This window comes from Aspergillus brunneoviolaceus (assembly GCF_003184695.1).
Source record: "Aspergillus brunneoviolaceus CBS 621.78 unplaced genomic scaffold BO95scaffold_11, whole genome shotgun sequence".
Lineage (NCBI taxonomy): Eukaryota > Fungi > Ascomycota > Eurotiomycetes > Eurotiales > Aspergillaceae > Aspergillus > Aspergillus brunneoviolaceus.
The window spans coordinates 201,566-223,214 of NW_020290741.1; the positions used below are offsets into that span (position 1 = coordinate 201,566).

Below are 21,649 nucleotides of genomic sequence, written 5' to 3' on the forward strand. Positions count from 1 at the left end.
TCCTCTTTTTTCCCCTTCGTTTCCCAACTGTCAAAGTGGGAGATCCAACCTCGGAAATCGTGGTGCCGGCTTTTGTATGTTGTTTCAGCTAACCAGCCTGTACCCAGACTTCTCTCGCAGACGGGGGACAAGCGTTTAAAGCGACATGGCTGGCTGACGGGAACTAGATCAAGGTGCTTTCGGATAGGATATAGGTTGAAACAGGAAGTAGGCCGGACGGGAGGAAGGGCTAAAGATACGACAGGATCAAGTCAGCAATAGTCGAGAGATCTCAGCCAGTACCAGGGAGGAGGTGGGTGGTGAATGAAGAGGGGGGGGGATTGGCAGCATAGATATGGTACGCTAATGCACTGGGAGGGAAAGGTTACCGAAGGGACGAGGGCTGAAGACGGGATCGGACCTGAAGCATGAGAATGCAATGCAACGGAAGGGCAGAGGCTCTTATGAAGAAGGAAGAGAGCTGTCTGGGGTAGAGAAGGAAGAGAAGGAGAAGAAGAAGAGAAGAAGAAAAAAGACAATGGAGAAAGTGAAGCTGAAGGGATGCCCTTGTTGCAATGGCAACGCAAAAGTGGGGAGGGATCTCCAGATACTCGAGAGAGAGCTTAAGCGACGATGGGTTTAGTGCTTCCTGGGCTGGGCTGGGCTGGGTTTTGGTTTGGGGCTTTTGGTTGTGTCAGAAACGACTACGGAGGAGTAGTTACAGTAAGTAACTGGTAGTACTGGTACCTAGTATAGCAGTTACATAGTAAGGTAGGTTTAGTACTAGTCACTAATCTAGGTAACTGACCTAGTAACTGACCTAGGTCACTAAGGCTAAATGGTCGAACCGGTTTGGGGGTGGTCGAAGACCAATCCATGATTGAATAGTGAATGAATGAATGAATGAATGAATGAATGACCGCATAAGGCCCCAGGCCTTGGTTCGACAACGAGTAGTTCCCTTTCTTCCCTTTCTTCCCTTTCTTCCAATCTACTATGCTTCCATCCTTTCGATTCTTCCCCTTCTTTCATGAAACTAGTTTTCTAGTCCTTCCAGGTTGCCCTGCTGTGGGGGGGTAATTCCCTGTGCCCTTAACTTATAGCAATTGACTTCATACTACTGACCTGACACCTGTAGGTACCAGTTCGGGGCAAAAAAGAAGATCCATCCAATAATCATTTCTGCAATATTTGAATTTTTGCATTTGACATTTTCTTTTTCTCTTCCCCTTTCGAATTTTTTGATGAGCAGAAAATTTCTCCATCTGGATCTGAATTTTGCCTACCGGTACGTACAGTTGCTGGGGAATTAGGTTATGTACTCGTACAGTACAGATGTATGTATAGTAAGTAAGAGAGTTCGGTAGGTACCCGTACAGTACTTGAGTAGTACTTATTCATACTCATCCTCGTTGCCGGGACTCCCTTGCCGCCATTATAAACGCTAGCCGCTGCTCAGCAACCCCCCGCCTATCAGCGTCCTTACACTCCCTTTTTCGCTGGCCGATGCATGGATCGTGCCTGTCTCATCACCGAACAGTCGTCCAGAGAGGAAGAGGACAAGAGGGCCCATGTCGGAGACCACACCTCCAAAGACCACACAGAATCGAGGTGTCTCCATCTGTCCCCTCTTGTGGACTTTGGTGGACTTTTCTTTCCTTTTTCTTTCCGCCTTCTTTGCTTTCTATTACTAACACCACACTGGGTCGCCCCGGTGGTATTCTCAATTTTTTTTCTGACAGGTTTCATCTGTGTAACAGTCGCACTACAATTGCTGTAGAAACCGTTGTCCATGTTTGACATTTGCCCAGTAGTACCAGCAGCACCAGCAGCACCAGCAGCGCTATCAGCACAGCACTGCACTAGAACCTAGAACCTGCGGTCTTCAATCCGACCGGACCAGTGACCAGCTGCCTCTTTCGGGGATCATCGGTCATCCTGTCGTCGCACTGGTATGGAGGAGGGTTCTATTCTACTTTTAGCTCGACTCGGTGTCGCTTGCTCGCTTCATTCTCCTGGCATAGGCCATGTCTGTCTATCACTTTGAAGGAGGCTCTACATCTATCTCTATCCACTACTAAGGTTTTTCAGGACCCAGATACCTCGACGATACAGTTAGTCTACGGAGTCCTAATCCCTTAACTAGTCTCGAACCTCGATTTAGATGAGGGGGCAGAGGGCTTTCTCGTTGACGAACCCACCAGTAAGACGACATGTGGCCTGAGGATAATTTTTGCATTGGATCAATAAATTTTGTTCCCGTGTGTGCCGTTCGAGTTTTTTATGGATTTTTTTTTAATTCCTATATACATCATTCTCATGAACCCCAAAAGAGAAGATCGAATCTAATAAAATTCTCCACCGGGGTCCACTCGGTCGGAAAAAAGAGCTTGTCCGGCCGGTATCTTCTCAGGAACGAGTGCCTTCGATTGGAAGCTGTGGAAAACCGAGAACGCTGTCATTCATACGTAAGGTGTCGACCGTTTTTCTTTTTTTTCTTGACTCTCTCTCTGTCTCTTCTTCTCCCTTTCCCTCTTCTTGGCTCTACAATTCAAGTTTCGAACAATTCCATTCATTCCTGCCGGTGGAACAGGGCAAAGGGCGAATGAAGCCTTGGGGAATCCTCTTCTTCTCCAGATTGCTGTCGATCCTGCATACCTACTTAGCCGGACAACTACGTTGCTAATTTGCTACTCGTCGTTAGCTCATTACTGTCGTCCGGTAGGGAAGCCAGAGGAACGGGTTCTATTCCCCATTCGGAAGTTCCTGCCTCAGGAAGAACATCGGCCGAACATACCAGGCGCTTAATTCTTCGATGGCTGAACCTGAAGAATAGCTGGTAAGTTAGCTGGTAGCTTCTACCATCATTTCTCTCCTTGAGTGAGACAGCAACCTTGTACCGATCGGCATTGTAGATTTACTTTGGCAAAATTCCTGTCTACCTTGTCTATCTTCCAGGCTCATTACCATCCGCCGATTTTCCCCGTTATCTCGGTCACTCGACAATGGGAAGCCGCCCTTCAAGCGAGGTAGGTACATTACAGTACTGTCTACTAGGTATGTATTAGGCGAACCGCTTGATCTACCCTACCACTCAACCATCTACGGTACCTTTGCCCGGTTCCTGGTGCACAGTCGTTCGACGCTTTGATCAAGCTACTGGGCTAACAAAATTTTTCCAAGCGATGACGATGGCTGAGTGCCCAGTGGTCGGACGAAAAGTTGTCTAGAAATACCGTGCTCGCCCGCGCACTGTTCGCATGGCGGACCGTTCACCAGACACGCGCCCAAACCCTTAACTTATTTGTCTCGACTCTCGACATTCCCGCCGATCAAGGCCAAGGGTGGTCTTTTCCCTTCGGCTGCGAGCATGCGCTGCTCTCGGATTCCCAGAATCAGTGGTTTAATCTATCGTCGGCTCGATTTCTCCAGTTGATCTTACAAATCTTATCATTATCGCAGATAATGGGCAAGAATCCCCGAGCCGGGTCAGGCCCCATCTCAGCTGAACGAACTTGAGCTGGTCTGACAGCCCAGCTCTAGCACGCTTGCCTGGTGTGGGGTTAGCCAATTTCCCCCAAGCTGATGCCGCAAGCTTGCCCATTGTACCCGAGGTTCTGACGACGTCACCGACAAGTCTATTTCTTCCTCCGCCGGACGGGTCACAACCATGAGAGTCTGGAAACCCGCCATCTTCACGGTTATTTCGGCAGAGTGAGAGACCTTCTGTCCCATGGTCTCCGCTCTTCTGGGTCTACTTCTCCCGGAGTCAATAAATCGTGCATCAGATCGTCACGATGAGGGCACAGAGGCTAACAGCTGCCCCTCTCTCACCCCCCGTGGGCGCCGAAATCCGCAATTGCCCAATCAACCCCTCTCAGGATTGCGATTTGATTTTTAGCCTCGAATTGTTACTATTTACACCGCCACAAATGGTGAGATCGGTAAGCTCGTATGCACAGCGATCACACCTGGTGGCCCCCCTCCTGTGGCCTTCAGATCCTTTCCCACGCCCAAGCCCCTCATCTCTGAGACACCGGTCGGCCCCCGTGCAAATCCCTTCTCGCATCGGAGGGGTTAGCGTTGGAGCTCATGAGGGTCCAGAATTGAGCCATGTTCTAATCACAATCTCGGTGCTAGGAGGCCTAACCGGACTTGCGGCTCAAGGGTCGGCCTTATCCGCCAGCAGGAGCGCTAGCCCCCAATAATGACTATTATCTTATGCCTCGCGTCGCATCACTGCGGTGCGAGTGGTAGGTGTCGGCGGATACGCCAGCCCGTCAATCCGTAAGCTTCCGAGCTCTTGTCGAAAGGTCAGCTCGGCGCCGTGCGGCTGAGTCGTCGATTCGCCGACCAGCCGCGTTGGACATTGCTATGGGCGGAAATTCGCGCGACGGTGAGCCGTCCTGGCAAACTAGTGCTCATACCTCGGATGAGTTGGTGGGGTCGCTGACAAGGATGGCTGACTCGAGACGCTGTGCCGCAGTGTCATGGCCATGTGCGCGTTGTTAGCAGGGTTAGCCGGGTTAGCAGGCAGTTATCTGTCGGGCAGGCCGCCCAGACACCCTGGAGGACCGAGCACCAGCATCGGGCGCACTCAAAAAGCACCACAGAACGTAAAACTACTAGCTCATTCAGCCAGCCAGCCAGCCAGTGAGCAGCCTTGGCGGGTCAGCAGGAATTTGGATTGTATGAAGGAAGCGCTGGTGCGGGGGGATTCTGTTCTAGATGGAGACCGATCTGCTCACTGATTGGACCAGCAGTGCAGCCCTAGTGCTCGTGCTCCAGCGTGACTGTCTGCAACTTTATTTAGCTACGGCGCGTCGCGAGTGAGTGAGTGAGTAAGTGAATGATGTCGTCGATGGACTTGCAGTGACGGACTGGTGTGCTCCCAACCGGTTTCGCCAGTCGTGATGTCAGTGAGGGGGAGAAAGTCAGTTCTGTCCCTCACCTGCAGGAGTGGCCGATTGCTTCTTCCCCGCCAATGCTGATGTACGATGTATGTATGTGTTGGCTGGCCTCAGGAAGTCAGTCGGTCTACGATCCGTATGTATAGCTGCCCCATTGTTTATCCTTCTGGTTCCGCGTTTCACGTGCTTGGGATGTAAACATAAACATCGAAGGGGTACGGTGAGCCATGGTACCCTGGAAGTACCCCGACAACTGACTGACACTTGGAAGTCAGTGAGTGAGTGACAGTGAGTGACGCGACCGGCGAACGCCATCCCGTGACGGTTGCCTGAGGTTCCCACTATTCGCGAGGGATGCTTGGTATGACATCACATTTCCCCAGCCTCCCTTCTTTCCTCTGCTTGTCCCCCTCCAGGCAGTCCAGTTATCCCTCTCTCCCTCTCTCTCCCTCTCTTCCTCTCTCCCTATCTCTCCCTCATCTCCGTCGTCCTCACCTTGCTTGCCTTCCTTGTTATCTTTTCCTTGCCGTTCCCATGACATAATACGGCGTATGGTAATAACGACCCCGACGCGTCTATTCCCCACCTTCTCCCATGAAGCTTAATCTCTCGCTTCCACTCCCAGATGACGATATAGCGTACCTACCTTGAAAGTATCCAATCTTGCGATTCCATCTCCGATACGATCGTGGGAGCGATTGGAGCGATTGATCTGCAAAACAATTCAAGACAGAACAAAACAGAACAAAACAACAATACCGTTCTCTTTAATCAGTCGATCAACAACGGTGACGTAGTTACTGTAGTCGCGTCTCTACCGAGTCCAGACTTGTCTGCTTCATTTCTCCGGGCCACTTCTCGGCCGTGGACCACACGCGTGCCCCAAGACCTCTTCCCACCATGCCCACCTTTTTTTAACGGCTTAGAGTTTGCCACCGGAGCCCGATTCCTCTTCTAGTGCCCGGGCTAAAATGTCCATATGGGTCACACCCAGTGCCGGTTTTACCGTAGGGCCAGAAAAGCCGCCAGATGCTGGGGGCAAGGCTCCATCACGCTACATACACCCTCACTTCTTCTACTTAGACAGGCTCCAAAGGTGTCGCTTACCCTAAAGAGGAAACCCCCTTCCATGCACAGCGGAAGACTAAGGAAAGCTTATGTGAACAAGAGACGATTATGCAGGTATGCACCTCTCCATCCCTTCTATCCCTTGTTTAGAGATCTACTGGTAAAACGCTTCTGGATGTTGGCACCACGAGTGTGGGCATGCACAGATCTCCCTCATGTCTGATTTCTTGCTCCCGGTGATGCAAGTTAATCAAGGTTCCTACTACCGAACAATCAATTGAACTCAATCTGATAGGGAGTTATCGAAGAAGCTTCAACGTTCAATAGCATTGCCACTATTGGGTCTGCAGGGATCCCTCCCCCTGCCCCCCCTTTCTTGCAACCCTCGTGGGACCCCCCAACTTGCTGCTCCTCGCAATAATCAAGCTAAAACAATCTATATGCAAGTCTATCTATCTCTCACTGCCCCTCTTCCCCTCCCCTTTGGTCCACTTTCCATGGTTTTCGACTATTGGTCCAAGATCTTCGCTGCACCCCATGTCGTGGGGAGAGAGGGGTGGAAGAGGAGATACAGATCGGTAGATCGATCAAGATAATCGCCAGCGCCACCCGCAAGTCTATTCCCTGTGTTGGCTCACTTCAGTGCAAGCCAACCGATATCGAGGAATGGACTATCCCTCTTTCGCCCGAAAGAAAAACTCCGCAAGGGCACGTACCCACCGTATCAATCAATGCACAGCACCTATCCCTTCTTTCCCTTTTGTCGTACAATACCCCTGCAACAATTTTCAAGATAGGGTCTGAAACCCTAAGCTGTAGTTATCAATATACCTGCATGAAATCCTCCGCAGTAAGCCCCAGGTTTCCCACCTGCAGCTTGGGCAGGGGGGTGATGCCAGGTACTACATCGACTTAAACATGCATGTAAGTGCTGCAGGTAAGCGTAACCCTCCAGTCGGTTCCTTGCTTGTATTTACCCTGGTGCTAGCATGTATTCAGCGCGGAGATGCATATACTTGGGACCGTCTGCTTATATGCATGTACTGTACAGTATACTTCCATGGTAGTCGAGCGAGGCAAGCATTCAGTCCATCGACTCAGAATGAACAGAACGTCGCTGCTCTCTCCACGGTAAAGTATACACAAGGAGGGGCCAGTCACCCCTCTCACTATCGTCGAATAGGGCTTATCATCGCAGGTGATGATGTTTCGCGAGCTCGAACACCCACCATATTTCGAAACTGCGGGTTGATATTTGACGATACACACTTTGACTTAATTAGATAAGATACCATTTAGATCCGTGACAATATGACCCATAGTCTGAAACTGTCGCCCATGAAATGCACAAGTACTCAAACCGCATCAATTCCGACCTCCTACAACCTAGGTAGTATCCCCAAGAACATCCAGCCCGGAAGCATGCATATGCATGTAACGCAATTAAAGCGATAGCTTCCTAAACCCATATAGTCCCAAGTAGCAACTATACTAACCGTCCGGAAATCCAACACACCTACCCTCCTACGTCGTAATCTCACATCGCATTCCAAAGGACCGACCCGTCGTCAGCCCAAGAATGCCCAACCCAGCCAACCGCGCAGCCTCAACGGGATTGTAAAGTACAGCCAGTGAGTACGTTCGTAGTCCCTCATCTCGCCTACTGGGTCCTTCCATTCCCCATCTACCTGCATAGTGCAGAGTACCTAGTAGCCAAGGAAGCAATCGATCCTCGCATTCCATTCCCCCCTTCCCTGGACCAAGTCCCGAGCAAGCCATTGCCGGCGCTACCTGTACCTGCGCCTGTGCTGTGCCATACCCCCACGCATCCATCCCTCCCTCCCTTGCCTGCCTGCCTCCGGATAGGCCAGGCTCGCACTCCATAAGCCCCTGCACTGCACTGGATGAGTGGTCCCCGCGTGGGCGTTCCGTCATCCAACATTCTTGGAGTCAGGAACAGGGATCCGTGTGTCGATCTGGGTCCTCTAAAAAGAAAGGAGAGATGGGTGTTTTCGGTATCTGGGTGCATGTGGGTGGTAGGTCAGCGGAGGTTTTATTTAATATTAGTTATGGGGTGTACTTTGTATTCAGTGGTGCCGTGATAAGGTAGGTGGATTCTTGGAACCTGGGGGTACGCCGTGTTAGCGGTCGGATTTAGGGGTTGGTTCCAGGGCGGTGGATTTTGGTTCGAGGGGAGGGGGAGTTGTGGATTTGGGCTGGGATTTTGTTGGGGAGGGTTGATTGGTGCTGGACTGCAGATACCTCAGGTATAGGGGGTTCGCTTGGGTGGGAGGGATTTGGTGGTGAGGGACTGGGTTTTGTTTATTGAGGTTGACTCGGTTTCTGTGTTCTTTCCAAGGAGAGTGGGTGAGTGGTGACTTGGAAGAGATTGGTACTACTGTATATACATGAATTGCATGTTGTGGTTTTACTTAGCGGGCATGTTGTCTAGTATACTGTTGTCATGACAGTTCGAGATCGATGTATAACCACAGCGCAACTCATTTCTTGGTTGGTTGGGGTATGTGATTGGATCACTGATTCTCAGGTACAATAGCTTATGATATGAGTGATTACTACCGACACAAAGAGCTGTGGAACTGGTCCTAGATACGACGGACAGAGATACACTACCAAGTGCCTGTTTGGCCTGCTGCACATCGAACCCAGACACTCTTTCGTATGCGGTTTAGATTTCCTTCCTCTCGCCAGCCCAGAGACCGCCGTGGCCTCGTTCGCCGACTGTCTTTCATCCCCCCTTGATAACCAGGATGCTGGTTTTAGATGTGTCTTGGCCTAGGGCATGGACTGAGTAGCTAGCTGGTAGGGTGGCTTTGGTCTCGGAGGGGGTGTGGGTGGTTCTCTCGGGGGTGCGGAAGTGCATGAACTGTACATGACTGGTTTGGCAAGGGCAGGGTTCTTATAGTCGGTGTTTTTGTTCGGGCCCTGGTTACATGCAACCATCGCTGCATGCCCATCGTGCTTCATGTTGTCTGCTCAGTATAATGTTGCGACGCGCTGTTCGCCAAACCACTCCCGCTGGAGGTGAATTGATAAATGAAGAGGACGAGGCTGTCTTCGCACATTAGATGCAGATGTATGTGACTGACCATATCAGAGAATATGGACTAGTGGTTACGCGCGTGGTCGCGGTAGTAGACAAGTCAAATTATGTACCACAATGAAAAATATATAGGATTCTATGGCGGTCTTGAGTAAGTATGAGTCAGTGATGAATCGCTATTGCATATACCGCACCATCAACAAAGGGATTCACAAAGAAGGGGCAGCCAGATGAACAATCCCCAGAATCCATCTATCACGCCGCTGTGTCGACCTCAAACAAGTACGAGATATCCAAGGAGTCTGCGCCCCAATCGACCACACCGCACCGAATCTGCTTCTTCTGCTTCCACCGAGTGGTGTTCCCCATGCAAACATCACATCGTTCATGATCCGCCGCTCCGAGGTGAGCAAAGTAATCCAGCGCCGCCTCGTTCTTGCTACAGACCGCATAATGCGCGGGCGGATTGCCTGCGTCATCCAGAAGCCATGGGTTCGCCCCGGCTTCTACCAGCAGCCGTATGCATCGGAAGTTCTCCCCGCGTGCGGCCCAGTGTAGCGCTGTCATCGCCTCCGAGTTGCCAGCGTTGACGTCGAATGATCCCCGCGACAACCCTAGTGCTGTGGCTCCATCTGCTGATGCTCCCACCGTGTCGTCAAGAACGGATCGCGGCTCCCCTCTCATAAGAGATAAAAGCAGTTCCACTATGTCGGCAGCGCCTGTCTCAGCTGCGAAATGTAGATAGCTATTCCCTTCATTGTTGAGTTTGTGCAGAGCCTTGCTGGCATGGATCATCTTCTGGATGATTTCGATATACTCTCCCCGTTTGCTGCATTCATTCACCAGACGCAGCATGATATGAATCGGCGTATCGCCGCTTCCGTGCTCTGCGATGTCGACGTCTGCGCCCGCATTGACCAAAGATAGAATTAGTTTATGAAACCTACGATGCATATATGCCCCATTGGATGCGATGTGGAGGATTGTGCGCTCCGAGTCAAAGGGGGCGGATAGATCCACCGCAGCTCTGCCGGTGCTGACCAGTTCTATGATCCGAGTGACTGCTTGCCATCCAAACTCGGTCGAGAGCCGCGACCAGAGTGAATCCAGGGACAGTCGGGGCTGCAAGCGATGCTCCGGCCAGAACGCCGGGCCTCGACGGAGAAGCAATTGAAACACGTCCTCCGGGCCGTCTAGTGCTCGGTCGATGGCACTTTTGCCATAGACATCCACGGCCAGAAGATCGCTATCGGAGTCGAGAAGTAGCTCAATCAACGATATACACCCGCAGGCAACGGCGCTGTGGAATGGAGTGACGCCCCGGAGATTAGGGGCGAGGATGTGACTGCGCGATTCTGCCCCCGCCTCTAAGAGAAGCTTCACAACTTCCGTATGCCCTTGTTTACAAGCCAGGTTCAAAGCTGTATCGCCGGTGGAGGTCCTCCCGAAAGGGTCGGCATGGTGAGCAAGCAAGTACTCCACGATGGGGATGTATCCCTGCCAAGAGGCTAAGTGCAACACGGTATAGCCCTGCGCGCCGGGCGTGTTGATGTCGCCCTTAGCGCGGGTGATACTAGAGATGAAAATCCTTGAAAAGTCTGTCAGGCCGTGAATGACGACCATTTCAAATGGAGACGCCCCATCAGCGTGACTTGTGAAAACGTCCGCACCCAGCTTGAGCAAGTGCCCCGTTACGTCTAGATGACCCCCACGGACCGCCATATGCAATGGTGTCTGACAGTATCGATCGACTGCATTGATATCTGCCCCAAGGTCTGATAAAGCTTGAACTACATCAAGGTGGCCCTGATACGCCGCTAGATGCAGAGGAATGACTCCATCCTCGTTCTTTGCGTTGACGTCCGCCCCTTGGCGAATAATGATGTCAAGCAGGTGCAAATTACCTGCCCCTGCAAAGTGGTGTACCAGCGTAGAGCAATCTTGGCCCAGAAAAGTATGGGTTGGGACCCGAGTAAAGTAATCAACTGCATACTGCGATGTCCAGGTCTTGATGCTACTCCAGGAAGAGCGGTAGGTGACAGGGTTGGCACAATAGAGTTGGATCCATTCGGTATAAAGCTGCGGGTACAACAGCAGTGCAAACCTCTTTGCGGAGCTGGTCAACGCGGCGAGAGATTTGGGGCCGAGAAAATTCCCCAGATACAAAATAAGCTCGGGAGGAAGACTGTCCAGACTCATACTGACCGCTGAAAGGAGAGGAAAGGTCAGGAGGGAAGAGCTCCCTGCTAAACTTATAAGTGAAGGGGGCTGGCTTCATGGAATGTCCCCTAATGCACTCTTGCAGGCTTGCTGCTGGTCCCCTTGCGCATGAAAGACCCCATGGTGGATTATCATTGGGCTAGTCTGCAGTGCAGGAGATGAATACGACCATATTGGCATATTGTGCTTCCACCGAGATCAAGAGAAGGATTGATGCGCACGGAAGAGAAGCCATTTTTAGAGGGTCACATGGCGTTGATGCTTCAACAAGCTTCGTGACGGTAAGCTTCCGGGAGAGGTGTTCCTTGGAATCATGTGACCATCCTATGTACCGATGCTCTCACATATTTGGTAGTTATGATAAACACAGCCCGCGGCTTGAGTGTATGATGAAGTTATCCGCGAAGAGTATCCGGTTTGCTGATTGGCTGTTGTTGATTGTATCTTAGTGCATTGATTGACTGGACATCGTCCGTCTCATATGTTGATTTGCCAGGCAGCCTTACATCCTGTCGTGCGGAAAGGACTCTCAGTGGCTCCTTTGTTCTTCTCTTAGCCTCGTTTGTCTTGTCAACTGGGCGTGCTCTGTACCCGAGTCGGACGACACGGGCAGGCAGCAGGCTTGAACCGTGGGTGCATACGTACACACACGTCCGTAGTGCATGCATCTCTCCGAAGGGTGGGTGGATGGCCCCCATGCTCTTGTGTCGCATCTCCCATCAGTCAATGTCTAAATCAGACTGAGAGCCAGTGTCTGAGACGTGGACCCGTTGGTTTACCACTGACTAGTGCGGTTGTGGTGGAGCAGCGGTGAGTGTTGCTTTGGAAGCATCTAGATCCCTCCGGACGAGTTGGTTTGGCTTCCCCGACTTCTCCTTTGTCGGGGAACAACCCTCCGCTCAATTATCGGCTCATCTGTTCTTTCTTTCCGAGAAATGGGGATTGTAAAGTGAAAGAGTCGAATGGAATCATCGGGATCGTGTGTGCAGTACTCGCCGACTGAGTGTCGTGATCAGCCTCCTGCTTGGGAGATCTAGGGACAGATGGGATCTGGAGACAGGAACAGGAACGAAGGAATTAGACGACGCGGAGAGCATGGAGGAAAGTAGAAGAAGCCAGTCAAACAAGGCAGGGCTAGAGAAAGTGGGGTTGAAAGTGAAGCCATGAAGTCACTTGGTGGGGGGGGGAAGTTCTTTAAGTTGGGTTAAGTTGAGAGACTTGGGATGAGTTGGGTTTAGTGTTGAGTCTCGGCACGGGATTAAGTCATGCTACCAGAATCCCGAAGTACTGTGTACTTTCCCGAGACCTGGCCGTCACTGTTCCGAAATTAGTCCTGCCGGGTACCGAGAGGTACTGTATACACAGTACACAGTAACAGTAGTGTCTGGGAGTTTGTATGTCTCTCGATCAATTTGTTTGTATGCCAAACTGCCAGTTTGATTGTCAAAATGCACAGTCATGCTGGGCCGATGTGCTGTAGCTTTTCTGGGGTCAGGGATTAGGCATTTTGCCCGTACTGCTGTTCTCTCGATTGGTCTCAACCTACCAGACCTCACACACACCCTGTCAGCCCATGCATGAGACCGGGATGAAAGAAACCACCAGCCGTCCGTACAGTACAGACAAACAGACAGTCTGTCTTGGATTCAACGGGGCAATGCACTGGCAGTCTCCTGTCCCCACTCTCTATACTCCTTGTCCCTGCTCTGACTTCATTTCCCATCCCCAGTCTTCGGCCCCTCAACCCTCTATTGACTTTTCGCCTGTATTCAAATAGCCTCAACTTTCCCTTCGATTATGGCTCATTCTTCATCTCATCTTTTCTTCCTGTCTCCAACATCCATCTTCACAGATACACACCTGATCGCTCCCTCTTTCCTTCTATACCCTTTCTTCATACTGTAGGTCACTTCTTGTCCTGCCAATGATCGGTCAGCCTGGCCAACTTGACTAACATCTCGACAGCTTATCTCACATCGATCAACATGGCTGCTAACCTCCCCAAGACCATGAAGGCCCTCCGGTAGGTCCTGAACGGCTCTCCTTTGTTGACTGTCCTTTCAACCAATGCTGATCCGATCCTAGCTATGAGGAGCCCCTGAAGCACGGCATCGCCGAGGTCCCCCTGCCCACTATTCGTGACAACGATATCTTGGTAAGCCTCACAGACATTGAGGGTGTCAGACCTCTACTGACACGCAACAGATCAAGGTCAAGGCCTGCGGTGTCTGCGGTACCGACTTGCACATCCACGAGGGTGAATTCATTGCCAAGTTCCCTCTCGTCCCCGGCCACGAGACGGTGGGTGTTGTGGCCGCTGTCGGCTCCAAGGTCAAGGGCTTCGAGATTGGTGAGCGTGTGGTGGCCGACAACTCTGAGCTTTGCGGCGAGTGCTTCTACTGCCGTCGGGGAGACGAGCTGTTCTGTGAGAACTTCCAGGCTCACGGCGTCACCATGAACGGTGGCTTTGCTGAGTACTGCGCCTACCCTGGTATGCTCGTCCAGTTTTCTGGTACCACGGCATTGGCTAACACAGCGTAGCTGGCAGGGTGTTCAAGATCAAGAACCTCTCGGACGTCGACGCCACTCTCCTGGAGCCCGCTTCCTGCGCCGCGCACGGTCTCGACAAGATCGCCCCGAAGATGGGCTCATCCGTTCTCCTGTTCGGTGCTGGCCCCACTGGTCTGGTAGGTGGCTCGCACCCAAGTGTCCATTTCGAATCTGGCTGACCCCTTTCAGATTCTGGCTCAGTTGCTCCGTCAATGCGGTGGCTGCCGTGTCGTTGTTGCTGCCCCTGAGGGTCTCAAGATGGATCTGGCCAAGTCGCTCGAGGCTGGTGATGAGTACATTGCTCTGTCCCGCAGCGACCCCAGCGCCCAGTTCCAGAAGCTCAAGGACGAGAACCCCTATGGCTTCGACATTGTCGTTGAGGCTACCGGTAGCGTCAAGATTCTGGAAGACTCGATCAACTATGTCCGCCGCGGTGGTAAGCTCGTCGTGTATGGCGTGTACTCCAACAAGGACCGTGTTTCTTGGCCTCCTAGCAAGATCTGTAAGTCTTTTTGCCTGTCTTGTCTCCAGTGAGTGCAGGTGCTAATGCTTCATATAGTCGGCGACGAGATCACCATCCTGGGTAGTTTCTCTGAGGTGTACAAGTTCCCTGCTGCCATTGACTACTTGGATTCTGGCAAGGTCAAGGTCAAGGGCATTGTCAACAAGGTGTTCAAGATCGAGGAGTGGGAGCAGTGCTTGGAGAGCATGAAGAACAAGTCTGCCATCAAGGCGGCTATCACTTTTGATTAGATTAGCATAGCTGGCTGTGCTTCTAAGTAATGATTAACGAATGAATATGTATGATACACTCGTGTGCTCGTCGACAACGGATCCAGTAGGCTGTGATGATTTTTGGATACTGTGGGAAGGTGTTGTAGTATTTATAGAGGAGTAGCTGGTGGGTCGGCGTCACCAAGGTCCTTTCCCTGACTGCATCACAGTGACCTCAATTACGACCTGTCCACGGTCAGTCATTGAACTTCCTAGTTCAGTATTATGCCAAATCAACTAATTTACATAGCTTACTCTTTTTGCATCGACTAGCATTTGTCCATCCAAACGAGTGTAACTCGTCTCTAAACCCGTCAAGCACAGCTCAAGTGGATCCACCTCCCTTATCGATAAGCAACTCCAACCCGTCACTTTCTCTCTTTCTCTCGCTCTCCCGCATGCACTGCATCTTTCTTCTCACTTTCTAACCCAGCTCAAGCCTCCAATTTCCCTTTCCAATTTCCACACTCGCCCCTCTCAAACATACCCCTCCTTTGTCCCAATACCTCGAAAAAATGGTCAAACCCCTAACCTTCAAAGGCGACAAGCCCCACAAATCCAAGAAGCGCAAAGCCGACCCCTCCCTCCCGAGCAGCACCGCCAAAAAGCCCTCTTCGACACACCCAGCATCCGAATACTCCGGCGCCAATGATGTGGTGGTGGCCGCCGACCACGACGAGGACGAGAACCCCGAAGACCAATCGTGGGTCTCCGCCGACGTGCCCTCCGACATCGCCGGCCCGATCCTCCTCGTCCTCGCCAGCCAACCGCCGACCTGCATCGCCAGCGACGCGCACGGGAACGTGTTCGCCTCGGAGCTCGAGAATCTCATAGACGGGGACCCCGGTACGGCGGAACCGCACGATGTGAGGCAGGTGTGGGTGGCGACGAAAGTGGCGGGCGTGGAGGGGTGGAGTTTTAAGGGGTCGCATGGGCGGTATGTTTTTTTTTTCCTTCTGGGTCATATGAGTTCGCCCTGCTGCTATGTGTGGCGGGGTTGGTTCAAAGCGGGTGGGGGAGGGAGGTCTGCGGAGCTGGGATGTTTGAGATATAGATTGTGCTAATGTGATGTGTGATCGTTCCCCCAAAAAATAGGTATCTGTCGAGCGACAAACACGGTATCCTGAGCGCAACCTCCTCCGCCGTGTCCCATTACGAAACCTTCAATGTCCATTCCGCCGCGGTGCCGCGCACGTTCTCCATTCAGACGGGTACCAGCGAGTCCGAGGAGAGCACCTTCATCAGTGTGGCGGAGGTAGCCTCGAAGACGACGGCGTCCGGGGTGAAGCTCGAGGTGCGCGGGGATACTGGGACGCTGTCGGCGGATACCAACGTCCGGGTACGGATGCAGGCCCGGTTCAAGCCCAAGATCAAGGCGAGCAAGGAGGTCAAGGCGCGGGAGAAGGTCAGTCGGAAGGAGTTGGAGGGGATTGTGGGGAGGCGGCTGGAGGAGGATGAGGTGCGGAGGCTGCGGAAGGCGAGGAGGGAGGGCGACTTCCATGAGGTGGTGCTGGATGTGAGGGTGAGGGGCAAGCATGATAAGTTTGCTTGATCCTCCTTTTTTGGGTTTGCTCAGCATGTATGAGATATGGTTGGAGCTATAATTGTACAAGATAAATTTGCATATATTCTGCTTGTTGGTTTGTCAATGCCGTCGTTGTGGTATGTGAAATTTGATTATAGGCTGTCTTCATTTACTATGGACATGGACTTTGGAGCCAGTGTAGCTTGGTAGTTCATGATGAAAAGAAGACTCCTTTGTGCTTGTATAGACATGGGTGGATCCAATATGGTACAGATTCATTACACATATACATATACACTGGTCTATTCTTTCTTGGCAAAGAGGTCCCGCCAGAACTGCTTAAATCCATAGCCCTTCGAGTGATCCTCTTCGTACACCCGCACCGTATTCGAGGTACTCAGAGACTCTAGGATGCTAGCCGCTTTGGGCTCGTCCGTAGCCGGTCCTCGAGCCCGCTCAATTGCTCGTCGTTTGATCTCCTCCGCCAGACCAGGAGCTACTTCAGTATAACAAGCGTTCAGCTCCCGCTCGAGGTTGAGATACGGCTTTTGCGCCACCGGTGGAGCCATTAAATTGTAGGACCGTGTTTGCGCATTCAGATTCTTAACCATGAGTTCCAGGAACGAGCGCTCGGTATTGAGATACTGCGGGTCACGCAGAGGCGAGACATGCGGCAACGGCTCCTTCTCTGGAATCTCGTCGGCTAGTGCTTCGGTCGTACTCGCATCGGAAGAGTCCTGCTCTTCACCGCTACTCCCGCTGCTGCTGCTGCTGGGGTCTCTAAAAGCTTGCTCGATCTTGGCCCGTTCGGCCAAGCGAGCCTCCGCCGCGGCATACGCCTGCGCCCGACGCATCTGCGCCTCCAGCGACCCTCCCTCACTGGCAATCAGTCGGGCAGCGTGCCGTCGCCACTCAGCCCTCAGCCGGGACCGGAACCGATCGACCTCCCTCACCAGATCCTGTTGCTTTTCAATCCAAGGCGGCACGATCTCCTGTTTCTGGATGATCTTGTTCATGAAGTACTCCGTCGTGTCGATAAAGGGACTATTCGCATTATGATCAGTAGTCACGTTCACCCCTTTGCCCCTTTTGATCTTGTTGAATTGCCCGCGCGCGATCGCATCCTCGATCCGCTCATTCGCCAACGCCGTCAGTCCTTGCAACGTGGCCGGCATCGGCCTGGCCCCGGGCGAAAACCGCTCCCTCATCTCCCGACGCATCGCCTCGCGCTCTTCCTCCGACGGCCCCGAGCTTTGCGCCTGAGTGTATGTTGCCGTGCGCTCCTTCGCCCTGGCGAGCCGCAAGCCGGCCGACTCGTTGGGCTTGGGCTTTATCCGCATGTCGACGGGGTTGGGGATCTTGAAGGGCGTGCGCATCGGTTTGATCGAGCTATCCAGCATGCGTAGGGTGACGTCGTGGAGGTTTTCCGTGCCGGTCCAGGGCTCGCCACCGGCGATGTCTCGTGTGCCTTGTCCAGCGCTAGCCTGTACAGCGATAACAATTCTTCGTATTAGCAGTAGAACACTTCACGATCCCCGTTAAGCTGTATAGTTACAAAACAGGATGCAAAACTATACCGGCGTGTTGACTGTAGCATGCGCACTCGCGTACTCGCTCTGGAAAGCCGCCGCCGCCACCCGTTCCTCCAGCTGTTTCTTCAGCTCCTCCGAAAACCCGGCCGACTCGAGATTCTTGCGTGCGGATCGACCGCCTTCGAGCATAGCTTCCTCGGTCATCTCGGACAGTCGACGAGCCATGGCCCCTTGCTCCGGGGACTTCTCGTTCTGGGGTTCGCTGCTATTGCTGCTGCTGCGGTCATCGCTCTGTTTCGCGGTTGCCGCATCTTGCCGCCCCCGCGCACTGCTGCCGGAAAGACATCGAAACGTCGAAGGGGAGGGCTGAATGTGGCGCGTCGTCCACGGCGCAACAAGAGTATTCACGTATAAGGTGCACGCATGCCTTTTGCTCATCCTTGTTCGTGTTAGCGATCTTACAATGCTGAGCGTTGGATGTTGCATCCGCAAGCATCGCACCTAGCTTCTTATCAGCCAGCGAACGCCGCTGCCGCCGGCGGGATTATGTCAGCGCGTCTCCATGCATTGCAAACCTCCGCGGGCAAAATTGTCCAAAAGTCTTGGCAAGATTGATTGCCCTTCCCTTTTCGACCCGGTAGCATATTCGACTTTGGCATTGAGCTTGTCGCAACAACGATTCCTACTTTCGCTCTTCTTCTGATAACACCGCTTCGTCTCGAGCGTCTTACGCACATTCAAAAGAATCGCCCACCATGCCTGCCTCCACCCGCCTCACCCCCATCCGTCTCCAGACCATCAACCACCTGCGCGTCCGGAGACCCAACAAGAATGAGCCCAACGGCTGTGTCAATGTCATGTCCGCGATGCTGAGTACGTCTTCCTCCTTATCCATCACCTAGGAAAAAGTTCTCGCAGATCTGGCCTGAGCCCGACCGAGTCTTCGGGGCCCTCATCATCTCCAAGCCTTCGAGATTCGCTATGACCAGACAAACAGACTCCGGCCCTCCCCCACCTTCAAGAAAACCCATCTGAGCTAACATTCCCATTCGATCAGGTTGCTGGGCTTCGGCCGGTGGTTCCGTTGAGGGTTGCGCAGCCTTGGAACAGCAATTGAGACAGTGCATGGATGCTCCTGTACGTTTTCCCTTGTCTTTTTTTCCCGAGGGTCTTGTTTCAGCCCCTTCGCATTTCCCTCCATCCCCCGTCATCAAATACTGCCTCTCATTTATCAGGATGAGAGAGGGCTGGGCTAACGCTGTATTCGCACAAAACCACAGAAACCCAAACGCCAGGGCCGCAGCACCATCAACTACCACCTCATGAGAATGTTCCCCAACGTCCGTGGACCGCAGAAGAAGGATGGTGTTTTGGGCTAAGCAGCTTTCCGCTCTTGTTTTTTGGGTTCTTTCAATGTGTTTGGGAGCGAAGTTCAAGCTGAGCATTAAAGGTCCTGCTGTGGTTGGGAAGGGGTCGGGGCGGCCCAGGTTCGGGCTGCTTATGGCTACATACGTTCTGTTGTGCTGGGATGCAGGTGGATGGATGTAGGTCAGGGCAGGATCACCGAGCTCCGGTGCTGGTTCGGGTGCATAGGACTGGTCGGGCTGAATCAGGGCATATGGGCTTGCAGCTGGCGGCCGCGGCCGGGGATTGAACATACTGTATTCTATTGTGCTAACTGGAGTTTATTTTTTTATGGTTCGAAAGACACGTTTGAAGTGTTTTGTGATAGCGATTAGTGCGTAGTTGGGGTCTTGCGGCTGAGTCGCTGTAGTACAAGGTTAAAGGCTTCTGCACTTTTGATGGATCACCGGTGACTACGCGGGTGCAATTATGGTGTGGTGTTGTTTTACTCCGACTGTGATGTTACTGGGCACGCGGAATAACTGTTACATAGCGTATATTCCATGAATAATTGGTCAAACAATTGGAGTAATCTGATCTATCAGGCATTTTCGAACCGCAAGATCAGCTTCTCGCCTCGAGGTTTAACAGTGTAAGCATCGATCGCCTCAATGTCATCGTCATCAACGATAAAGGTCTTGAAGTTCGTGTAGATGGCTGCCACGGCCAGTTTCATTTCTGACGAGAAATCGTTAGACAAGCACCGCCCAGATTACAGAACAAAGGACTCACCTTGCAGGGCTAAATTGCTACCCACGCACATCCGTCCCCCGCTGCCAAAAGCCCAAAACCACCGTCTGCGCTCCTCCAGCTCGGCGGCCGAGTTTTGGTCTTTAAGCCACCGTTTCGGTTCCCATGATTCAGGCTCGGGGTAGACCGTGGGATTGCGGTGCAGCGAATAGGCTTGCGCATTCACCCGAGTGTTTGCGGGAATATCGCTGTAGCCTGCAAGCGTGCAGCTTGGAGAGGGCGTCACGCGTGGCTGGATCCCTGGGATCGGCGCATGCAGGCGCAACGTCTCCGTAACGATAGCTTCGAGGAGAGGTAATGTGTCAATCGATTTGGGAGACGGGAGTTCTCGGGAGGAATCAGACCGGGGATAGGTGAGTCTTGGCTCAAGAGTCAGGAGCTCCTTGCGGAGCTCTTCCTGCAGCTCGGGGTGCTTGGAAAGCTCCCAGAAGAGGTAGGTCAGAGCCACGGCACTAGTCTCGTGGCCAGCTGTGAGATGATCGTACAGCTCACAGGCAATCTCGCACTTCTGTTTCTCGGGATATTCGTCTGGCAATCCAGTAGCCTTCTGCTGCTTGAGGATACCTTGCTTGAGCTGTTTGTATACCATCGGTTCAGTTTCCAGCCTGGTCGACGCCATGCATTCGTCGGCCTTGTCGCAGAAGCCCAGCCCCCATGCGTCCAGTACCTCGTTGGCCTCATCGCACCATTTAGGAATGAGACGGAGTCCGACCTTCTTTGTCCATGCCAGCAAGTCAGGGACTTCTTGGTGGTAAAATTCGAACGGTTTTCTGCATTGGTAAAGGTGCAGCATCCTGCGGCGGAAGGCCTCATCTTGAAGAAAATTCGACCCATTGGCCAACCCGTAGAGATACGAGGATACGAAGTCCATGGTCAATCCTTGGTTCAGATCGTGCATGTCCACCAGGGCATTATCTGACACTGCCTTGTAGATTAGAGGCAGAAAGCGGTCAAGCATGATCGTTTCAGAGATCAGGTGGATGTGTGGTGATGATTGCAGGAACGACTTGCTGTAGATGTTGGACAGCAGCCTTTTGCGGCTCGAATGTGCCTTGTTATCGGTCATGGTGAACATGCTTACGGTTCTAGGTGCTACTGTTAGTACTTCGACGATGATGAGGGCCTTGTAATGACCTCACCCAAAAGACCCGAATACACGTGGGTACCATTCATGTTTCTCGAAGCCGCCAGTGTATACACTTTTGATGCCGCCATCAACGCAATTGATTGAGATCTCGGAAGGTCCAAGTCTCACAATAGGCCCATGCTTCTCATGAGCTGCCTGGATGGTTCGATTGTTCAGGGCTCGATATCTTTTCCAGATAATCCAAGCGGGAGATATGGGTGCTGTCCAATGTGCGTTGGGGATTTTGGACAACGGTGATAGGAATGCCGGATATATGATTAGTTTGTAGGCCAACACGAGGACGCAGGTGAGGGCTGCGACAGTAGTGACAGCAGAAACCGCCATGATGCTGTGGGAATTCAGATGCAAGTGTAGATCGCGCTGGACGTTTGCAGCGTCCTCCAGTAATGGTCTTTGACAATCTGTGACTGCACCTCGGCAAACAAGATTTGCGCAAGTAGATCGGCTATTTGCCGGTATACTGAGTAGTATGGAAGCTACCAAGCGCAAGAATCCTACCCTGCGCCTAATCCTTGAATAGTCCTTTGACAGTACAGTAAGAGCACGAGAAGTATACCATTTCAAGATCCTTCCAGGCAAGCAAGCTGAGACCAAAACAGGTGCAGCATGACTCACTTGAAGACAGAAAAAGCTTCTTTAAGCGGGGAAAGACGCAGCAGTGCTGCGATAAGACAATGTCGCCAAAGATAGGTAGATAAGAGCCTGTGGATGACTGCTTGCTGACAT

General features: G+C 52.4%; 10 protein-coding genes across 10 annotated transcripts; 6 read left to right on the forward strand and 4 right to left on the reverse strand.

Annotated features, from left to right (window-relative positions):
- Positions 1 to 12: 12 nt before the first annotated feature.
- BO95DRAFT_479678 (uncharacterized protein) lies at positions 13 to 574 on the reverse strand (the record flags this gene model as incomplete). The annotated part of the gene is made up of 1 exon (XM_025590118.1): positions 13 to 574. A coding segment is annotated over one exon (323 nt), but the record flags the coding sequence as incomplete, so codon positions are not given.
- Positions 575 to 1,987: 1,413 nt separating this feature from the next.
- BO95DRAFT_25028 (uncharacterized protein) lies at positions 1,988 to 2,705 on the forward strand. The gene has a single exon (XM_025581419.1). The coding sequence runs from the start codon at positions 2,193 to 2,195 to the stop codon at positions 2,586 to 2,588; it is 396 nt and encodes a 131-aa protein (XP_025445557.1). The 5' UTR covers positions 1,988 to 2,192; the 3' UTR covers positions 2,589 to 2,705.
- Positions 2,706 to 4,328: 1,623 nt separating this feature from the next.
- On the forward strand, positions 4,329 to 4,822 carry BO95DRAFT_25014 (uncharacterized protein). The gene has a single exon (XM_025581418.1). It carries the CDS (start codon positions 4,470 to 4,472, stop codon positions 4,728 to 4,730), a length of 261 nt encoding a protein of 86 aa, XP_025445558.1. The 5' UTR covers positions 4,329 to 4,469; the 3' UTR covers positions 4,731 to 4,822.
- Positions 4,823 to 5,649: 827 nt separating this feature from the next.
- Positions 5,650 to 6,714, forward strand: BO95DRAFT_25086 (uncharacterized protein). Its single transcript, XM_025581427.1, has 2 exons — positions 5,650 to 6,071; positions 6,253 to 6,714. The coding sequence occupies exons 1-2, from the start codon at positions 5,869 to 5,871 to the stop codon at positions 6,551 to 6,553; spliced, it is 504 nt and encodes a 167-aa protein (XP_025445559.1). The 5' UTR covers positions 5,650 to 5,868; the 3' UTR covers positions 6,554 to 6,714.
- A 3,969-nt stretch (positions 6,715 to 10,683) lies between these two features.
- On the reverse strand, positions 10,684 to 10,953 carry BO95DRAFT_324031 (ankyrin repeat domain-containing protein; the record flags this gene model as incomplete). The annotated part of the gene is made up of 1 exon (XM_025581832.1): positions 10,684 to 10,953. A coding segment is annotated over one exon (270 nt), but the record flags the coding sequence as incomplete, so codon positions are not given.
- A 2,273-nt stretch (positions 10,954 to 13,226) lies between these two features.
- On the forward strand, positions 13,227 to 14,544 carry BO95DRAFT_355605 (zinc-dependent alcohol dehydrogenase family protein; the record flags this gene model as incomplete). Its single annotated transcript, XM_025582259.1, has 6 exons — positions 13,227 to 13,264; positions 13,327 to 13,396; positions 13,447 to 13,732; positions 13,783 to 13,928; positions 13,981 to 14,293; positions 14,351 to 14,544. 6 exons carry the CDS (start codon positions 13,227 to 13,229, stop codon positions 14,542 to 14,544), a joined length of 1,047 nt encoding a protein of 348 aa, XP_025445561.1.
- A 422-nt stretch (positions 14,545 to 14,966) lies between these two features.
- On the forward strand, positions 14,967 to 16,180 carry BO95DRAFT_406983 (uncharacterized protein). Its single transcript, XM_025584054.1, has 2 exons — positions 14,967 to 15,502; positions 15,661 to 16,180. The coding sequence occupies exons 1-2, from the start codon at positions 15,081 to 15,083 to the stop codon at positions 16,115 to 16,117; spliced, it is 879 nt and encodes a 292-aa protein (XP_025445562.1). The 5' UTR covers positions 14,967 to 15,080; the 3' UTR covers positions 16,118 to 16,180.
- A 212-nt stretch (positions 16,181 to 16,392) lies between these two features.
- BO95DRAFT_355488 (DnaJ family domain-containing protein) lies at positions 16,393 to 17,847 on the reverse strand (the record flags this gene model as incomplete). The annotated part of the gene is made up of 2 exons (XM_025582253.1): positions 16,393 to 17,574; positions 17,668 to 17,847. The coding sequence occupies 2 exons, from the start codon at positions 17,845 to 17,847 to the stop codon at positions 16,393 to 16,395; spliced, it is 1,362 nt and encodes a 453-aa protein (XP_025445563.1).
- Positions 17,848 to 18,242: 395 nt separating this feature from the next.
- On the forward strand, positions 18,243 to 19,331 carry BO95DRAFT_511821 (mitochondrial 37S ribosomal protein mS37). The gene is made up of 3 exons (XM_025591467.1): positions 18,243 to 18,495; positions 18,680 to 18,759; positions 18,903 to 19,331. The coding sequence occupies exons 1-3, from the start codon at positions 18,378 to 18,380 to the stop codon at positions 18,999 to 19,001; spliced, it is 297 nt and encodes a 98-aa protein (XP_025445564.1). The 5' UTR covers positions 18,243 to 18,377; the 3' UTR covers positions 19,002 to 19,331.
- Positions 19,332 to 19,527: 196 nt separating this feature from the next.
- Positions 19,528 to 21,532, reverse strand: BO95DRAFT_406992 (cytochrome P450). Its single transcript, XM_025584055.1, has 3 exons — positions 20,916 to 21,532; positions 19,759 to 20,861; positions 19,528 to 19,704 (listed from the first exon to the last, which is right to left on the reverse strand). Exons 1-3 carry the CDS (start codon positions 21,245 to 21,247, stop codon positions 19,568 to 19,570), a joined length of 1,572 nt encoding a protein of 523 aa, XP_025445565.1. The 5' UTR covers positions 21,248 to 21,532; the 3' UTR covers positions 19,528 to 19,567.
- Between the last annotated feature and the right edge of the window lie 117 nt (positions 21,533 to 21,649).

Bases quoted from the DNA above. Each gene is read 5' to 3' on its own strand.
- BO95DRAFT_25014 (XM_025581418.1), top strand. From the start codon at position 4,470: ATGGCCATGTGCGCGTTGTTAGCAGGGTTAGCCGGGTTAGCAGGCAGT.
- BO95DRAFT_406992 (XM_025584055.1), bottom strand. From the start codon at position 21,247: ATGGCGGTTTCTGCTGTCACTACTGTCGCAGCCCTCACCTGCGTCCTC. The intron at 20,862-20,915 runs GTGAGGTCATTA...AGTAGCACCTAG, and splicing joins CGTGTATTCGGGTCTTTTGG to AACCGTAAGCATGTTCACCA. The intron at 19,705-19,758 runs GTGAGTCCTTTG...ATTTCTCGTCAG, and splicing joins TAGCAATTTAGCCCTGCAAG to AAATGAAACTGGCCGTGGCA.
- BO95DRAFT_25086 (XM_025581427.1), top strand. From the start codon at position 5,869: ATGGGTCACACCCAGTGCCGGTTTTACCGTAGGGCCAGAAAAGCCGCC. The intron at 6,072-6,252 runs GTATGCACCTCT...TCAATCTGATAG, and splicing joins AACAAGAGACGATTATGCAG to GGAGTTATCGAAGAAGCTTC.
- BO95DRAFT_406983 (XM_025584054.1), top strand. From the start codon at position 15,081: ATGGTCAAACCCCTAACCTTCAAAGGCGACAAGCCCCACAAATCCAAG. The intron at 15,503-15,660 runs GTATGTTTTTTT...CCCAAAAAATAG, and splicing joins TTTAAGGGGTCGCATGGGCG to GTATCTGTCGAGCGACAAAC.
- BO95DRAFT_511821 (XM_025591467.1), top strand. From the start codon at position 18,378: ATGCCTGCCTCCACCCGCCTCACCCCCATCCGTCTCCAGACCATCAAC. The intron at 18,496-18,679 runs GTACGTCTTCCT...CCATTCGATCAG, and splicing joins TGTCATGTCCGCGATGCTGA to GTTGCTGGGCTTCGGCCGGT. The intron at 18,760-18,902 runs GTACGTTTTCCC...ACAAAACCACAG, and splicing joins GACAGTGCATGGATGCTCCT to AAACCCAAACGCCAGGGCCG.
- BO95DRAFT_25028 (XM_025581419.1), top strand. From the start codon at position 2,193: ATGTGGCCTGAGGATAATTTTTGCATTGGATCAATAAATTTTGTTCCC.